Below are 18,216 nucleotides of genomic sequence, written 5' to 3'. Positions count from 1 at the left end.
GGCGGACCACAAAGGGGTACCAAAAAAGGAATACCTTCAAAACAAACAAACAAACAAAAAAACAAACAAAAGAACCCTCAAAAACCAAACCAAACAGACAAATCGCCACAGGCTACTGCCGATGTTATTTGGTGCTCTCTACTCGTAAGGACCTACTGCTGAAGTCAATACTTCTATCACAGAACATGGAAAAGTTGAGCTGGGGCCGAACTAGAAGCTTCACTCCTACTGACTAGAGTTCAGGGCACTGAAAGGTACCCTGCATTCCTGCATTCCTCTAGAGGGAAAGGCGACCATCAATTATCACCACCCAACTGTAAACCCTGTAACCTACGACAATGACCTCCCGGTAAGACATACTACTACAAGAGTGGCACACATGCTATGGGAGTGAGTTAACCATGGTTTAATCAGATTTAAGGCCTAGCCCATGAGATGGAACCCATACCTAGTATGATTAAGTAACCAAGACCCTGAGACTAGAATGGGTCTAGGCTAAAACCTAATGCTATTATTTTGTTAAAGGAACATAGGAATAAAATGACTCCTAATAATATACTATGACAGACCAGCACCTCACTCAGCCCACATCAGAGAAGCTTCTTTTTGAAGAAGATGGAATGAAGAGATCCACAACTGGACAATATGCAGATTGTGGGTCTCCCCGAGAGATTCGAGGATTCTCCATTGCTGGTCAGAGTGCAAACTTGTACAACCACTTTGGAAATCAATCTGGTGGTTCCTCAGAAAACTGGAAATAGTTCTACCTGAAGACCCAGCTATACCACTCCTGGGCATATACCCAGAATACGTTCCAACTGGTAATAAGGACACATGCTCCACTATGTTCATAGCAGTCTTATTTATAATAGCCAAAACCTGGAAACAACCCAGATGTCCCTCAACTGATGAATGGATAAAGAAAATGTGGCACATCTACACAATGGAATACTATTCAGCTACTAAAAACAAGGGCATCCTGAAAATTGCAGGCAAATGAATGGAAGTAGAAAATAACATTCCGAGGTAACCCAAACGCAGAAAGTCACACACAGTACGTGTTCACTTATAAGTAGATATTAGTTGTTAAGTAAATGATAATTAATCTACAGTTCACAGACCCCAGGGAGGTTAGGTGAAGAGGAGGGGTTGAAGGTGGATGCACTGGATCTCCCTGGGAAGGAGAAATAGAAATAGATTTTGTGGGTAGACTGAGGCAGGTGGGGATGGGAGTGGGAGGGATTGGGGGTTATTGGGAGATAGGATGGAACTGAGGAGCAGTTGGGGGCAGTGTGGAAACCTAGTGCAGTGGAAACTTCCTGGAATCTATTAGGGTAATCCTAGTGAGGACTCCTAAGCAATGAGGAATACAGATCCTGAACTGGCCATCTCTAATAGCCAGGCAAGGTTTCCAGTGGTGGGACTAAGTTATATTTGGTGAGTATTTGGCCAAGGGAGCCCTGTCTCCACAAGCTTGTCCAAACAAGCCAGCCAGACACTAGGAAAGAAGTTTGCCCTCTACAAATTAACAGCAGGGTCCCACTGCCAAGGACTACATCTGCACAGCTCATTGAACATGTAAAGGTCAAGTTGGTGCCTGTGTGCAACCCTATGTACTCTGCAGGCTAATCAAAGAAAAATGTGGACACAAACCTTTTGATCTACATTCTGTCCTGCCTCCATAATATGGTAGTGCAATGGTGGTTTAGAACTTGGGGGAGTAGCCAACTAATGTCTGATTTCTCTTGGGGCCCATGCCATGAGACAGAGTTCATTTCTGACCCTGGTTGGATGGTCAGAATCCAGAGTCTAGATAGCCCAGGGACATAGGGTGGAACCAAACATGACTGGTCAAAAAAATCAATGAAATTCTTCTTAATGATTTCTGCTATCCTCATAGATTGGTGCCTTGTCCAGTTGTCATCAGAGAGGTTTCCTCTGGCAGCAGATGGCAGTCGATGCAGAGACCGACAGTCAGACACTCATTATGTGGAGAGGCTAAATTGGAGTTCTCCATTGGGTCTCTCCCCTCAGAATTTGGGGAATACCACAGAAGAGGGGGTACAAATATTGTAGGACTCAGAGCGGGATGGAGGACACCAGGAGAACATGGTCCACTGAATCAACTAAGCAGGATGCATATGGGGCTCACAGACACTGAAGCAGCAAGCATGGGGTCTGGATAGGTCTGCACCAGGTCCTTCACATATATGTTATGACTGCTAGCTTGGTGTTTTGTGAGACTGCTAACTGTGAGAGTGGATGTGTCTCAGACTCTTTTCCCTGTTTGGAACTCCTTTCCTCTTGCTAGGATGCCTTGCCCAGCTCTAGTATGAGGGCTTTTGCTTTGTCTTACTCTATTTTGTTCTGCCTTGCTTGGATGTTGTGTCTTGCTATTTTCTGGTTGGAGATGGAGGGTGAGTGGATCTGGGAAAAAAGGAGGTAGGGTGTGGCTGGGAGAAGTGAAGGGAGGAGTAACTGAGGTCAGGATTCATTGTAAGAGAGAAGGATCTATTTTCAATTTAAAAAAAAATAAGAAAAAAGAAAAAGCTAAAAGAGAAATCTATAAACTACTACAAAGAAATAAACTTACTTGAGAGATGAGCATCAATAATCATAGAAGATGAAGTTGATGACTGTTCATTAATTGTATCAATTTGAACCAGAGATGCATTTTTAATGTTATTTTCTTCTATCTTCAAGTTACTCTTATGTAGCAAACCTTCAATATTGTTGACTTTACAGCTAATACCACAGCCTGGTACAACCTGGAAATCTGTACAGGTACCCAGCGTTTCAGTGTCCAGCTCCTAACAAACAGAAATGCAACACACTAAATAAACAAACATACAATCAAACAAATGGGGTAGTATTTTTAATTAGGAGAACAATGTTAGAAGAATGAAAGAAGACAGGCACTCAAAATTTTGGGTACAGGTGCAAACTGATAAAACCATTTGTATAAATGTTAGTAATGGTCATGAGAAATGAAACTGTGAGCCTCCTTTGATCTAATAAGTGCACTGATGTTTAACATAAAGACAACTGGCAAGCATGCTCAGTGTGCACTGAAAACAAAACACCACTCACAGAACGGAATTCATCTAATAAAATAAAAAGCAAGGTCACTGCATGGTTTTCTATGTAAAGTTTCAAATGATAAATGCAGGTGGGCATGATGGCATACACCTGGAACCCGAGCTCTTAAAACATGGAAAATCTGCGCAGGTCCTGTCAGTTCAGGATTTACCTGGCTATAAAGCAAGTTCCAGACCAGCCCCAGCTATGTAATGAGACTCTGTCTCAAAAGCAGCAAAAACAGTATCATAAGCTAGGTACAATGACACATGCCTATAGACCCAGCTGTGTAGAAACTGAGGTAGAAACAGCGCATATGCCCAGGAACATAGACCAACCTGGACAACATAGGAAAATCTTTGCTCTTAAAAGAATGAGGTTTTAGCAGGGTGGTGGTGGTGCACGCCTTTAATCCCAGCAGCACTTGGGAGGCAGAGACATGCAGATTTCTGAGTTCAAGGCCAGCCTGGTCTACAAAGTGAGCTCCAGGACAGCCAGGGCTATACAGAGAAACCCTGTCTCGAAAAAAAAAATGAGGTTTTGCTGAAGAAATGGCTCAGTAGTTAAGAGGACATATGACTCCATCAGAGGACTAGAATTTGGGTCCCAACACTCACATTAGGCAGCTCAGAAATGTAACTTCATCTTCAAGGTATCCAATATCCACTTCAGATGTGTATACACACACAGACAAAAACACATTAATAACTAAACTAAATCTTTACATAATTACATAAATAATATTAACATACATTTCTGAACATACCAGAAATTGTTTATTAAACTTTATAAATTTTAAAAAATCAATAAAGATGTCTCAACCATTGGGCAATAACTCACTTTTAAAAATTTATTGGAGATTCCTGAATGGAAAACACATACTGTCCCTTTAAGATTACAAGGCAGGGAGAATTGGTTTTTTTAGCTGAGAGTTTAAGTCACAGATACTAATTATTAAATTTTAGACTGAGGAATTATGTTGGGGGAAAGGGGTGAGGGTTCCATTTTTATGACCTAAGTTATGCTATCAATATACATATTACTTCTATTTTAACATTTTATGTCAAACGGGTTACTGTGTGATAAGATCAGAATTAATTTCTTTTTTATGTTTACAGTTGTTATATGAACAAAGCAGTACACAATTCTGAGACAAGGTCTTACATAGTCTAGACTGGGATCAAGTTCACTGTGTAATGAAGATGACCATGAAATTTTTTGTTTGTTTGTTTGTTTGTTTTTCAAGACAGGGATTCTCTGTGTAGCCCTGGCTGTCTTGGAACTCACTCTGTAGACCAGGCTGGCCTTGAACTTCAAGATCTGCCTGCCTCTGCTTCCTGAGTGCTGGGATTAAACATGCTCACTTTATTGGTGCCAGGGATCAAAACCTCGGCCCCTAGCATCTAGGCAAGCATTCTACCAATCAAGCTACATTCCCAGCCCCAATCTGTTCAATTAAGTAAGAAAATACAATTCTCTTTAGACTCATACTAATTGTATACATAAAATATAGTCAAAGGCCAGCCCAGATTAGGTCTGTTATCATTCCTACCTGACATGATAACATAAATATGGAAGATAAAATTGTACCTTTTTGCAATATTTGGTTACAGCTGCTCCTAAAGGATGTTCACTGTTACTTTCTGCAGTCCCCACAATGGCCAGGATCTTATTTCGTGATATCTTGTTACTTTCCACGAGAACCTTTACTTGATTCACTACTGGGGTTCCATGGGTAATGGTTCCAGTCTTATCAAATACCACTACCTTTACCTAGAGAACAGTTAAAAAACATAATGCATCCATGTAATATCATCTTCCCAGAAATAAGAAACAGGTTTATTAAATTATGAATGGCTTTATTTAGTTATTCATTTATCTATTTATTGGCTTATGGGTGTGGTGGGCGTTGGTACGGTGGTATCATACATACTATGCAACATTATTATTGAGCTATGACCTCAGCAAATGATCATTTAGAGACAGAACTTTTAAAGAGGTGACTGATGTTAAATAAGATCATAGGGTAGGGCCCTTATCTAGAATGACTAATGCCACTATAGAAGGAGGAACCAGAGAATCCCAGACATAGTAAAGTCTACCATGTATCCCTAAGTTCATTACATACACTGCCATATTAGTTGGCATTTGGGTTGATTTTTAAACTTGGTATACAACATAATTTTATCACTTCAAATTGTTTACTGACTATAAAGGAAAATGTATGAGTAGCTTTTGGCTTCTAGCTATGTTAAAATCCTAACAAATACCAGGATTCTAAACACATAGACATTGCTAGGTATCTATGCTATTATGCATTGGGAATAAGAAACAAATCATTTCAAATGGTTGCTTCTTACTTGATCTAATTATCATATAATTGTGTAATAGTAAAAACCTTTCCCTTTGTTTGAGAATGACTGATAGCAAAGATAAATAGTGTTTATGTTTCTTTCACTGATCATTGTGGTAGTATGATTATTTGATTTGCAACAGATAGATTATTGGACACATGTCTTTTGTTAGTTATTTCTGGTGACATTCTCTAGGTATAACTATGCTTTCTCAAATGATGGGAGTTCAGGGTGAATCTGGATACACAGAATAACATTATGCAGGTATACCACATTCTCCCTATTCATTTTATTGCAGTGGACACTTAGGCTTAGTCTGTCTACTGGCCCCAGTGAGCAATGGTACAAGAAGAGGACAGGGAGGGTGTCCCTTTGATACACTAACTTCATTGCCTTTGGACATATACCCAATAGTAGGGTTTCTGGATCCTACAATGGTTCTATGTGCAGTTTTTAATAGGAATGTACATACTGTTCTCTGGACCAGGTATATTATCATACATTTTTTGCTTTTCTTTTAAATGGGGGGAAGGGTTGGCACAGGTTACCTCTATATATTAATATCAATAATAAAATTATGCTGGAGTAAAAGTTTAAAAAACAGGTTTATTTTTAAGAGACTGATATTTAATTTCTTAATAAACTGGACTTTGGCTTCATCTCTGGATGAACAAAAGGCATATTAAAAAATGCTCTTGTAGCAACTAATTTCCTTACCCCACAGTTGAGTTTTAATCCTGTTAAATGTCTGTGAATCTGTGTTAAACAACCAGAGCTGTTAGTTATGGGTTGGCTGTTAATAGGTAATTAAGAGAATGTCACTGACATCTCTAGGGGAAACACGAAGGTTTTCAATACTAATGAATTGGAGATCTATTGGAGAAATCTGGGTAGCGAGCAGATGACTGTAAGAGAAAATGTAAATGTTAGGTTGTATGGAATGCCAGCTGGGTTGCTTGACTTGGTTAGGTCTTGGTTAAGAACCAAGAGGAAGCTCAGAGAAGGAGTTCAAGAAAGTCAGCGGTGCGCATAGAAGGGAAAAATCCGGAGTTAAAGACCATGTTCACCTCACTGTAAACTCAGAATGAGAACCCTGAAGACTGAGCAGCCCAATGAACTGATATGAAGGTAGGAATAACACTCAAAGCGTCATCTGGACAAGAGAAAAACTGCTGTAATGCATCATGGGAACAAGGGAGGAAGCAGGACAGGAAATTACAGATTAGCTAACAGCGTTATGTCAATATTAATTTCTTGATTTTGATAAATGTACTGTGGTCACATGAGGGAGTATCCTTGGTCTTAGGATAGATGCCCAACAGCTGCAGAAAAGGGAATACATTTTTAGGCTTGAAGTTATGCCATTTTTTCTCCTCTAAGAATTAGTACCCTGGGGACTGGAGACTCAGTGCTTAAAAGCACTTTGTGTTCTTGCAGAGGACCCCAGTTCAGTTCCTAGCACCAGTATTGGGCAGGCGACAACAACCTATAACTCTAGCTCTAGGGGATCTGACACACCCTTCTGGCCTCCACAAGAACCCATAAACACGTGAATATACACGTGAAGGTACACACACATGAGTAAAAATTAAAACTAACCTTTAAAAAAGTCCTTAGGGCTAGAGAGCTGGCTCAGTGGTTAAAAGCACTGACTGCTCTTCTGGAAGACCCAGGTTTGGTTCCCAACACCCATGTGGCAGCTCACAAATGTTGATTATTCCAGTCCCAAGTCAACAGCATCTTCTGGCCTCTGTATGCATGTGGTACATGGACATACATGCAGCCAATACACTCGTACACATTTAAAAAAATCTAGCCTGTATTTTTTGCTAGCTATGCAAGGTTCCAGATTTGTTCTAAGCTATGTACTTTGTATCCTCCATGCACCTGTATATATTTTAAATCCTTATAATGAGATTGTATTATTGGGAGCACGGCTTTCATTGAAGTAGCCTTAATTGAGGCCGAAGTCACAGTGCAAACTGCCAGCTGGTGGCAGCAAAGTCACTGCCATTGCAGGTGCAACTCCCACAATGTGGAGTCAGACACAAACATGTCAGAAGCACGGGAGGCCCTGGCAACTTTTCCCAGGCAAGTGCTGGAGATGTGTATAATCAGAGATGGGTTGGAACTACAGTGGCTCTCCATTCAGGGATTACTCTGAAGGAATGGCTGAGTGAGTGGTATTAGAGCGCTTAAGTAACCAAGGCAAATCTGAAAAAGAACCAACATCACAGCTTTCCTACGTCAATCCTCAGGGTAGCCCTAGGACAGGCTAAGAACCACAGCCAAAAATATATGAACCCCATTTCTCAATAGGGTGTGACTGAATGTTAATAGTGCAATTTTTAGTCCTGAGGACTCTTACCTTATGAGCCATTTCCAGTGGCTCCCCACCTTTGATAAGTATGCCATTCTGAGCACCTACTCCTGTGCCCACCATCACAGCAGTTGGAGTGGCTAGTCCCAGTGAACAGGGACAAGCGATACACAGAACTGTGATAGAGGCTTGGAAAGCAAAGCGTATTATGGTTTCTGTTCGGGAGATGCTTCTATTATAGCCCTTTAGAAGAAAGACATGGGCTTCAGTTATTCATTTACAGGTAGAGTTGTTCAAAACAAAAGAAACAAACACTGCTCAACCCTGTTGAAATAAAACCTGTGCCGAAGTCACATATCCTACCTGGCTACTTACATACATTTTACTTACTAATGGTAAACATTTTTTTCACTTATAAACATGAAAAATTGGGGGCAGAATTGGCTAATAAGTCCTACTTATGATTTTGGAGTTACTAACTATGAAGAAAAATAAAGAACACAGAACTCCATAATTTTTCCATATCTAGAACTACTAGAGTAAGTGAAATAAAGATAAAAATTTAAAAGAGGCTAATGAGACTGCTCAGTGGTTGGGAGAACTTCCAACTTACAGAAAACCCAAGTTCAGTCCTCAGAACCCACACCTGGCAGCTCACACCTGTCTTTAACTACAGCTCCAAGGGATCTGATGCACTCTTCCAGTCTAGTTCCACACACACGTACACACACTTATGTATAAAGATAAGACTTTAAAATATTTTAAAAAATAAAGCTAGAAGGGAATTTCATAAATATCTAGGCATAGACTTTTGTATAGGTCATATACGAATGTTGTATGCTCTCACAAAGTATACACATGTTGTGTGCTCTCACCTCTGTGAATTTAAATATTTTAACTTAGGCATTATTATCCCTACGTCTCCCCTTACCAAAAGAGAAGCTGAGTTAAAGTTTATATATGTTTATATATCTAAAGTGAGGGATTACTGAATCTACAGCCACCAAAATGAAGTTCAATCCCTTTGTGACTTCTAACCAAATCAAGAACTGCAAACAGGCTGGGCAGTGGTGGTGCACACCTTGAATCCCAGCACTCAGGAGGCAGAGGCAGGTGGATTTCTGAGTTCAAGGCCAGCCTGGTCTACAAAGTGAGTTCCAGGACAACAGGGGCTATACAGAGAAACTCTGTCTCGAAAAACAAAAACAAAAACAAAACAAACAAAAAAAGAACAGCAAACAGTCTTTCAATGCACTTTCCCACACTTGAAGGGAGATCACGTTTTCCCCTCTTTTCAAAGAGTGAAGACAGAAGCACAGATGGTGAAGTTTGTGCTCTGAGGACACTACAGAGCCCAGCAGATTGGCAAAGTGGTCCAGAAGAAATATGTCATCTACATTGAATGGATGCAGCGAGAAAAAGCTAATAGCACAACTGTCCATCCATGTGGTTATTGCCAGGCTAAAGCTAGACAGAGATTACAAAAAAACATCCTGGAAAGGAAAACCAACTCTCAACAAGTATGAAGGGAGAAAGGAAGAAACACTTGAGAAATTACAGTAGAGGAATCTCATGTACACTTTCATTAAAGACTGTTTAATTAAAATAATAAAGTGAGGGACATCACAGATCTTTACTATATTATAAAGCCATACTTAGAAAGCATCAGAAACCTTAGTAAGTAGTTACTGATACTATATAGCTTTATAAACATTAATTATAAAGATATTCATTGGGGGTTGAAGAAATGGCTGAACAGTTAAGAGTGCTGGCTGTTCTTCCCAAGGCCCCAGCATGTTGAAGCAGAGTCCCAGCATACACATGATGGCTCCTAGCCATCTGCAACTACAGTTCCAGGGAATCTAATATGCCATTCTGGCCTTCACAGGGACTAGTCTCACACTGTATATACACACACACACACAGACAAAATTAAATAAATAAATAAATAAATTGATTGGTTGATTAAAATGTATTCATTAATACATTCTCTTAGCCAGATGTGATGATACACACCTGTAATCCTAACACTTGAGAAGTAGAGGCAGGAGAACCAGGAGTTTAAGGTTATCCCTGGAAAAACAAGAAGTTCAAGGCGAGACTCTGACTGACATATATCACAAATGTATGTTATCTTATTCAGCCTTCAGAACAAGTTATATAAAATGAGCATTATTAATATGTCATTGCAAGCTAGGCATATTGGCCTACACCTTTAGTTCTAGCACTCAGGATACAGAGACAGGCAGAAATTCAAACCTATACTGGTCTACTAAGAGAAATCTATGTCAGTCAAGGGCTATGGTGAGTCTCTCTCTCAAAAAAACCTAAAAAATACATTGAAATTACATACCATTCTAACAAGCACACTGAAATACTATTCTGAACAACACACTAATGCTGTACATAGTATCTGCCATTAGCAATGCATTAGAAACCCAATATCTCTCTCCTAGCTATTGAATAGCTACTGAAATATTGTAGTACTTGTATAGAACCCCTGTTTTATTAATTTGTGTTCCTAAAATGTAAAAGTGTGAGGATGACAATTCAGATATGACAGAGAGGTGCTGTCTTCTAAGTGAAAAGGCGAAAGTTCTTGACTATAAGTACATAAAAAGAAATCATGTGCTAAGCTTACTAAGATCTATTAATTTTCTATTCCTAAAAATGTAAAGGACAAAACAGAAAGTTGTGCTGGTTTTCTGTTATACCTCAAAACTGCACAGGTTATAAGCATAGTGCATGACAGTGCTTATTTAAGACTGCAAAGGCAATCAATCTGTGTACAAGTGTCCATATTGGGGCCAAAGATGGCAAATACAATGTTAGGTGCTATGATGGTTTGAAAAGTTGTGGCCCCCATAAACTCATGTGTTTGAATGCCTGGCCCATAGGGAGCGGCACTATTAGGAGGCATGGCCTTATTGGAGGAAGTGTGTCACTGTGGAGATGGACGTTAAGGTCATATGTATATGCTCAAGGTATGTCCAATGTGAAGGACAGTCTCCTGCTCTCTGTGGATCAAGATGTAGAACTCTCGGCTTCCTCCAGCACCATGTCTGCCTGCCTGCTGCCTTGCTTCACACCACAATTACAATGGACTGACCCTCTGAAGTATAAGTCAGCCCCAATTAAATGTTTGCCTTTATGAGAGTTGCCATGGCCACACTGTCTCTTCACATCAACCATAAATAGCTGAGACAGGTGCTATCTGTGGTTTCTCACATGCACTGGGACTCTGAAACTATATTCCCAAAGCAGGACACAGGTACTGTTATACTTGGAATTTCTTCTTTTTATTTTTGTCTTTTTCCCCTTTCTCTTCTTCATTTCCTTTTTTCCTTTCTTCCCTTCTTCCCTCCCTCCTTCTTTTTGATACTGAGGATAAACTCAGAGATAACACACTCTTATCCAATACTGCTCATTCCCAAAGTTTGTTTGTTTTAGACAAAGTTTCACTGTTCATCTCTAACTGGCCTGGTACTCACAGAGGTTGACCCCAGAAAAGAGATCTGCTTGCCTTTGCCGCCTGAGTGCTAGAATTAACGTTGTGCATCATTGCATCTGGCTCACAATCATTTACTTTTTGGGGGGTGGGTGGTTGGGGTGGGGGTATGAATATGAGCGCGGACATTCTCAGAAGCCAGAAGCATCAAATCCTGCTGTAGGTGGAGTTACAGGTGGGTGCTATTTGTCCAGTGTGAGTGCTGGGAATATAACTCAGGCCTTCTGCAAAAGTAGTGTGTACTGTCAACCACTGAGCCATTTCTCCAGCTCCTCAAAATGATCTTTACTTAATGACCTCTACAAAAGTTTCACAAAGCATTTTGTACATAGTCAAAAGTTAATTATGAGTCACTTACGGGAAAGTAGGTTTCCACAATTTCAAAATTTTGAAATCCAATTATAATCCACACCAAGAGGGTAACAATGGAAACCAAGACGATAAAAGGAACAAAGTAGCCACTGAGTTTGTCTGCAAACTGCTGGATGGGAGCCTAGAATTCAGAATAATAATGATGATGATGAGTGTCTTTAAGTCTTTTCTCTAATACTGAATACATAGTATATTTGTTAGTTAGTACAGACAGAAATATCTTTTTTTTTTAAAGATTTATTTATTTGTTATATGTAAGTACACTGTAGCTGTCTTCAGACACTCCAGAAGAGGGAGTCAGATCTTGTTATGGATGGTTGTGAGCCACCATGTGGTTGCTGGGATTTGAACTCTCAGACAGAAATATCTACAGGAATGCAACTGGAATTAATCAAAGGAAAATACACAAGACTCATCCTAGATGAGTTTATTAAGAACATCATCTGTTTGAAATGTAAATGAAGAAAATATCTAATTAAAAAAAAAAAAGGAACATCGTCTGCTTATCCTAGGGGAAGACTAGGTTACCTTGGATGTTTGTGCCTCCTCGACAAGTTTGACAATCTGAGAAAGGGTTGTATCTGCTCCCACATGTGTGGCTCGGATGAGGAGAGATCCATTCTGGTTAATGGAACCTGCAATCACCGTGCTGCCAGGTTTCTTAGCCACAGGCATTGCCTCCCCTGAAGAGAGTGAGAAGAGGAGACTGTCGACAAACACCTGGAAAGGACATTCTTCTTGCACTAGGATCTAGACACTGGCAAAGGTAAAGTTGCCCTCCCCTTTTTCCTTTTGTTTTTGTTTTTTCTCACCCAAAAAACACAGGGCTATACAGCCTAGAAGAGCTTCCCACATTGAGGAAACTGCAGGCAGTCTCTAAAGAACTCATATATATATATATATATATATATATATATATATATATATATATATATATATTTTTTTTTTTTAAAAACTCATATTCTTTGTTCATGATTTACACATTTATTTGTTCTCCTTTAGTGTCTACCTTTCATTATCACTTGATTCATTTCCCATTCATGTCATGATTCTCTGACAGAGCATACCTGTGATGAGGGACTCGTCTACCATAGAATGTCCTTCAATAACACGGCCATCCACTGGAAATTTGCCTCCTGGAACAACCTTAATGATATCTCCGCGTTGTACAAGTTCCACATCCACTTGTTCTTCACTGCATATGAGTTAACATAAAAAGCATCATGGCATCTACTCATTCTACCCTCCACACACAAGATTTGGAGACTGTGTCATGCTTATGGCTCTGTAATTACTACGAACAGAACCTGGATCCAACATCTAGGCTAGCAACAACAACATTCGTTTTGCTCACTGGTGGTAATGAACAAATTCTTGACCCAAAGCAAGCACTCCAAATATTTATTCAATAATCAGTGAATGAGTTAAAGCTTCAAAAAATAGTGCCACAGTCAGGCATGATAGCAAACACCAGTAATCCCAATACTTGGGGAGTAAAGGCAGAAGGATTATGAGTTCAAGGTTAGCCTATATTACATGAGACCCTAACTAGCTATTTATAGATTTAAATGTCAGCTATCTTATGTTTCTTTTAAATTAGAATAGCTCCTTCATTCTTTCCTTTCTTCTTCCTTTAGTCAAAGGAGGTATCACTAAGGATTAAAATAAGTAAGCACTCAGTGGCCAAGCACTTGTTTGACATACTTAAGGGCTTCAAATCATTTCCTAACACCAGAAAAATCCTGAAGACAGAACCCCAAAGCAAGACCTTGTGTCAAAAGATAGGTAAAGTAAGAGGTTGGCCCAGGTTATTGTCAAATCCATGGTCCCCCTGCTTCAGCTTCCAGAGTGTAGGGATTACAGGTATGGCTTGTTAGGATTACACATGGCTTGAATATGTCCTTTTTGGGGTGTTGGTCTCAACACAGTTTCTCTGTGTAGCCTTGGCTGTCCTAGAACTCACTGTATATAGGCCAGAGTGATCTTAAACTCACAGAAATCCACCTGCCTCTGTCTTATATGTGCTGGAATTAAAGGCATATGCCACCACCATCCAGCTGAATACATCCTTCTATAAAGAAATCCTGTAGAGAATGTTCCACAGAAACTATATGCCTGGGATTTATTTCCTATTGTAACAACAGAAAGATGAAACAGACAGAAGAAGTAAAGCATCGTTAAATCTGAGAGCAAGATTAAGTGGCATTATGACATTCCTTACTTCTACATGCATCTCAAAATATGTCCATAAAAGAGGGCCAGTAAGCTGGTTCAGCACATAAGGGTGCTTGCCGCCAAACCTAACAACCTCAGGGCCATCAGCAGGGCCCACATGGTAGAAGGAGAAAACTCCCACAAGCTGTCGTCCTCTGACCTCCACACATGTGCCATACCATATGTGTACTCACCACAATAAAATGAGTCACAGAATGTTTAAAACAAGTTACAAACGGAAATGAAGATAAATACCTCAGGAGGAGATTTTCAGAGTTCAGAGTTACAATAGTGGCTTCAGTTGCTTGTAATGAAATTAGCTTTGCAAGAGCCTCGGAGGTTTTGCCCTATAGATTAAAACACAACAACAATGTAGAAGAAAGTGTTTAAACATAAAGATAAAATCTTTTAACCTTTGCTCAAACATTAGCTTAAGAAAAATATTTGATCAGAAAAATTGACATTGGAATATCAAAACTATAATTTTAAAAGTACTAAGTATAATTTATAAAGAAATACAATTTAATAGAAGATATCAGGAATCTAAGGCATACATGAGCAAAAAACTTGAATAAGTGGATTACTCAAGAGGGATTATAAACACTCCATGTGTAGGTAGTTTTTCCACACTACTCATAGAAGAAACTCAAACCAGAGCCCCTTTGCATTCTGGTTACCATCTGCCAATTTAGCAAGGATTTAGAGAAGACACAATAGTAGGGACGCTGTAGTAAAGACTACTTTGCTGACAGACCCTAACTGGTCAGTTTTCCCCCAGCTAACAGCATGAGAGCATGGGAAGACTGTGTCCTTTGAGACCACAATCATAAATCATATCCTTTCTAATCACTCCTAAGGTGCTCAGCTCAGAGGGAGTGAATGTCAGGCATGATGATGGTCAGTGTAGGATTGTCTAGAACAATAAATTAGAAAAAACAATTAAGAAAGCTAGAATGGCTTAGTAAAAATGAGGACACACTTACCTGACAGAACTAGCAAGTGACTGACTAGACTGTAGTTAGGGGGAAACTGTACAACACTTACGGTACTGAGCAGCAGAGATTATGCTTTTAACCCAGTTAAACATAAAGTTACATGGAACGGGATCAGAAGCTGACCTTCATCACAGCATGGAAACATGCGTGAACTTTGACACCACTGTTTTAAGCCACATGGTTAAGTCAATTCTCCAATAACAATATGATATGACTAATAAGTACTTCTCAATGGTTCTCACAAAGTACCAAGGGTATACTCAAATCCTGGCAGTAATATAAACTTGATAGGTTTACTGAAGATATTGTTAGAACTAAAATGGTTAACTACGTTACTCAATGCACATTTCTTTTTCTTTTTCTTTTTTTCCTTTATTAGATATTTTCTTTATTTACATTTCAAATGCTATCCTGAAAATTCCCTATACCCTCCCCCTCCGCCCTGCTCCCCTACCCACCCACTCCAACTTCTTGGACCTGGCATTCCCCTGTATTGGGGCATATAAAGTTTGCATAGAAAAAAAAGTCTGCATAGCCTAGGGGCCTCTCTTCCCAATGATGGCCGACTAGGCCATCTTCTGCTACATATGCAGCTAGAGACACGAGCTCTGGGGGTACTGGTTAGTTCATATTGTTGTTCCATCTACAGGGTTGCAGCTCCCTTCAGCTCCTTGGGTACTTTCTCTAGCTCCTCCATTGGGGACCCTGTGTTCCATCCTATAGATGACTATGATCAATGCACATTTCTTTTATTATTATTATTATTGAATTTTTTTATTATTATTATTTTATTTATTTACATTTCAAATGTTATCCCGAAAGTTCCCTATACCTCCCCCCTCCCCTGTTCCCCTACCCACCCACTCCCACTACTTGGCCCTGGCCTTCCCCTGTCAATGCACATTTCTAATGACTGGTCTAGAAAACAGTTAGGTCTTTGACTGGTCCACTGTCTTAACAAACGTCACCCTTTCTTACTTTACCTTCGCTATGTGTTCCAGCCATCGGCCTAGTGCGATAAACACAAACAGCATAGGAGGTGTATCAAAGAAGGTAATAGGGTTCACTTTGGCTCTCTCAAACATTGCAACCAGAAGAATAACCAGAGAGTAGGCGAATGCGATGGTGGTTGCCAGCACAATCAGCACATCCATATTTGCTGTCTTATGCTTCAGCGCTTTGTAAGCCTGAATGTAGAAGTACCAGCCTCCACAAAACTGTAACAGAAGAGTGAATATTACTGAGCCTTTCTAAACCCAAAATTCATATGTATACCTAAGTAAACTTAGCATAAATTATGGATGTTTACTGCCTTTTAACTACTCCATAAACACTGTTATAGAGCCTCATATGTAAGCCCAGGTTGGCCTTGAACTAGACAAGATCTTGGAGTTATAGGCATGCACCTACCTGGCTGTAAGGGGGAGATTTTAAGCAAGAACAAGTTTGCATTTAAGCAGAGGTATGTACAGAAGGGCTTCAAGTTGCTGTGCAAAATACCAAGAGACATCATCCATAATCCACCAGACACTTCATACCATAAAAATGACAGACGGCTGTTCCAAGTATTCTTTTCTTTTCTTTTTCTCTTTTGGTTTTTGAGACAGGGTTTCTCTGTGTAACAGTGGCTGTCCTGAAACTCTCTCTATAGACCAGGTTGGCCTTGAACTCATAGAGACCCATCTGCCTCTAGCTCCACATTTTCTTTTTTGATTCTAGCTTAAACAAGTAAACTAGGGAGATAATTTAGACATTTTGGAAAGTTTATTTTAATATATAAAACTTAGCCCTTCTCCAAATGTCAATCACAAGCCACAGGTTCTGGTGGGAAGTATAACAGGAAAGCTGGTCTTCCATTAGTACAACTGGTATTAAGTAACTGTTAGTACTACTGCCTTTTGCTTTGGTAGGGCTGAGATTGAACCCAGGGCTCTTGGTATACTACACACGTAATCTACTGCTGAACTACACCCTCAGCCCTCACTTTTAAACCTTTAATGAAGACCAAAGAATATACTTGATAATGTCACTTGCCTGTACAGGTAGACACAATAAAAGGGACAACAAATTCATAATGGACAGTCCTGGCAGGATCTGACGCTCCAGAAACATAGCAGAATGCATGTTGATCATTTCTTCATTACTCATGTTCTGATTATGGTGAAGAGTTGCAAGGTGGTGATCCATAACCATCATATAAATCATCAGTCCCATTACAGGAATACAGAAAAACAGGCTCACAAGGAAAGACCCTCTCCATCTTAAACGGAAAATAGTTTTAAGAGAAAAAACAACCATTTTAAGTGACGAGTACCTAAAAGCTAAATATTCTATGAACTATTGAGACATCATCTCACTCAGAGTAAGAAGATAGCATGGGACTAGAGCAATGGCTCCGCAGTTACAAGCTCCTACTGCTGTTTCAGAGGACCCAAGTTTAGTTCCCAGCACGCACATCAACTCACAAACACCCATAACTCCAGTACCAGCAGATCCAACACCCTCTTCTGACCTCCATAGTCTCCTGCATACATGTGATATCCACTCACATACTCATACACACAAAATTGAAAAATAGAAGTAAAATCTTAAAAAATGCTATAGTAAAAATTGATATGCTAGCAGGATGTTAAATTTCTAAAAGGATAAAAATGCTATAGTACAAATTGACATGCTAACAGGATGTTAAATTTCTAAAAGAAGTTGAAATGTTTATATGGACAACCCCAAAGTACTTACTGTTTTATTTCTCGTTTATGATCTAAGTGGTTGGCTGATCGATCTTTCTTGACCAAAGAAGCTTCAAAACCTAAGCTCTAAGGAAATTCATGAGAAAAATGTCATTTCACTCAATGCCATGCTGTTATTACTTAGAACAACTCAGTTCAATTCCTGAGTAAGTGTCATTCTGGGGACTGGAAACATGAAGCTGTCCAGAGCTTTCTGCCCTTGACTAATCTGGTTTCTAATTTTGCAATGAAATTAATTGATTCTAGCTACTATCTATTCTGCTGCTCTTGAACTCCCAATTTCACTGAAGTGCAATGGCCGTTTTCACCAACAGTGCACAAACTCTAGCACTATATTAAATACAGTGTCCAAGGTCTTGCCTACATAGCCTTCATTTTTGTTCCACTGTAAAAAGAACATGAACAAAGGCCCTTTTCCCCAATACAGCTAAGTATAAAAAGGGAAGTACACCTTAGTACGATGCACATGGGCACAGACAGTTCTGCAATTGAAAACACCAGTCTCTCACACCAGTCAGAATGGCTAAGATCAAAAATTCAGGTGACAACAGATGCTGGCAAGGATGTGGAGAAAGAGGAACACTCCTCCATTGTTGGTGGAACTGCAAGCTTGTAAAACCACTCT

General features: G+C 39.7%; 1 protein-coding gene across 3 annotated transcripts in view; it reads right to left on the bottom strand.

The window, feature by feature from the left end:
• Positions 1-18,216, bottom strand: part of Atp7a (ATPase copper transporting alpha) — a 104,398-nt gene that overhangs the window by 13,923 nt on the left and 72,259 nt on the right. For all 3 annotated transcript variants that reach the window (XM_021187687.2, XM_029534148.1, XM_029534147.1), the window contains exons 8-17: positions 17,581-17,657; positions 16,876-17,101; positions 15,825-16,058; positions 14,102-14,193; positions 12,700-12,827; positions 12,161-12,315; positions 11,619-11,753; positions 7,801-7,995; positions 4,669-4,851; positions 2,594-2,810 (exon numbers count right to left, since the gene is read on the bottom strand). In XM_021187687.2, coding sequence (XP_021043346.1) covers positions 2,594-2,810; positions 4,669-4,851; positions 7,801-7,995; positions 11,619-11,753; positions 12,161-12,315; positions 12,700-12,827; positions 14,102-14,193; positions 15,825-16,058; positions 16,876-17,101; positions 17,581-17,657 — 1,642 coding nt within the window. The remainder of the gene's footprint in view (positions 1-2,593; positions 2,811-4,668; positions 4,852-7,800; positions 7,996-11,618; positions 11,754-12,160; positions 12,316-12,699; positions 12,828-14,101; positions 14,194-15,824; positions 16,059-16,875; positions 17,102-17,580; positions 17,658-18,216) is intronic.

Source organism: Mus pahari, chromosome X (assembly GCF_900095145.1).
Source record: "Mus pahari chromosome X, PAHARI_EIJ_v1.1, whole genome shotgun sequence".
Taxonomy (NCBI): Eukaryota; Metazoa; Chordata; class Mammalia; order Rodentia; family Muridae; genus Mus; species Mus pahari.
Note: the sequence above shows the minus strand (reverse complement) of the source record. Positions and strands in the feature narration are given on the sequence as shown.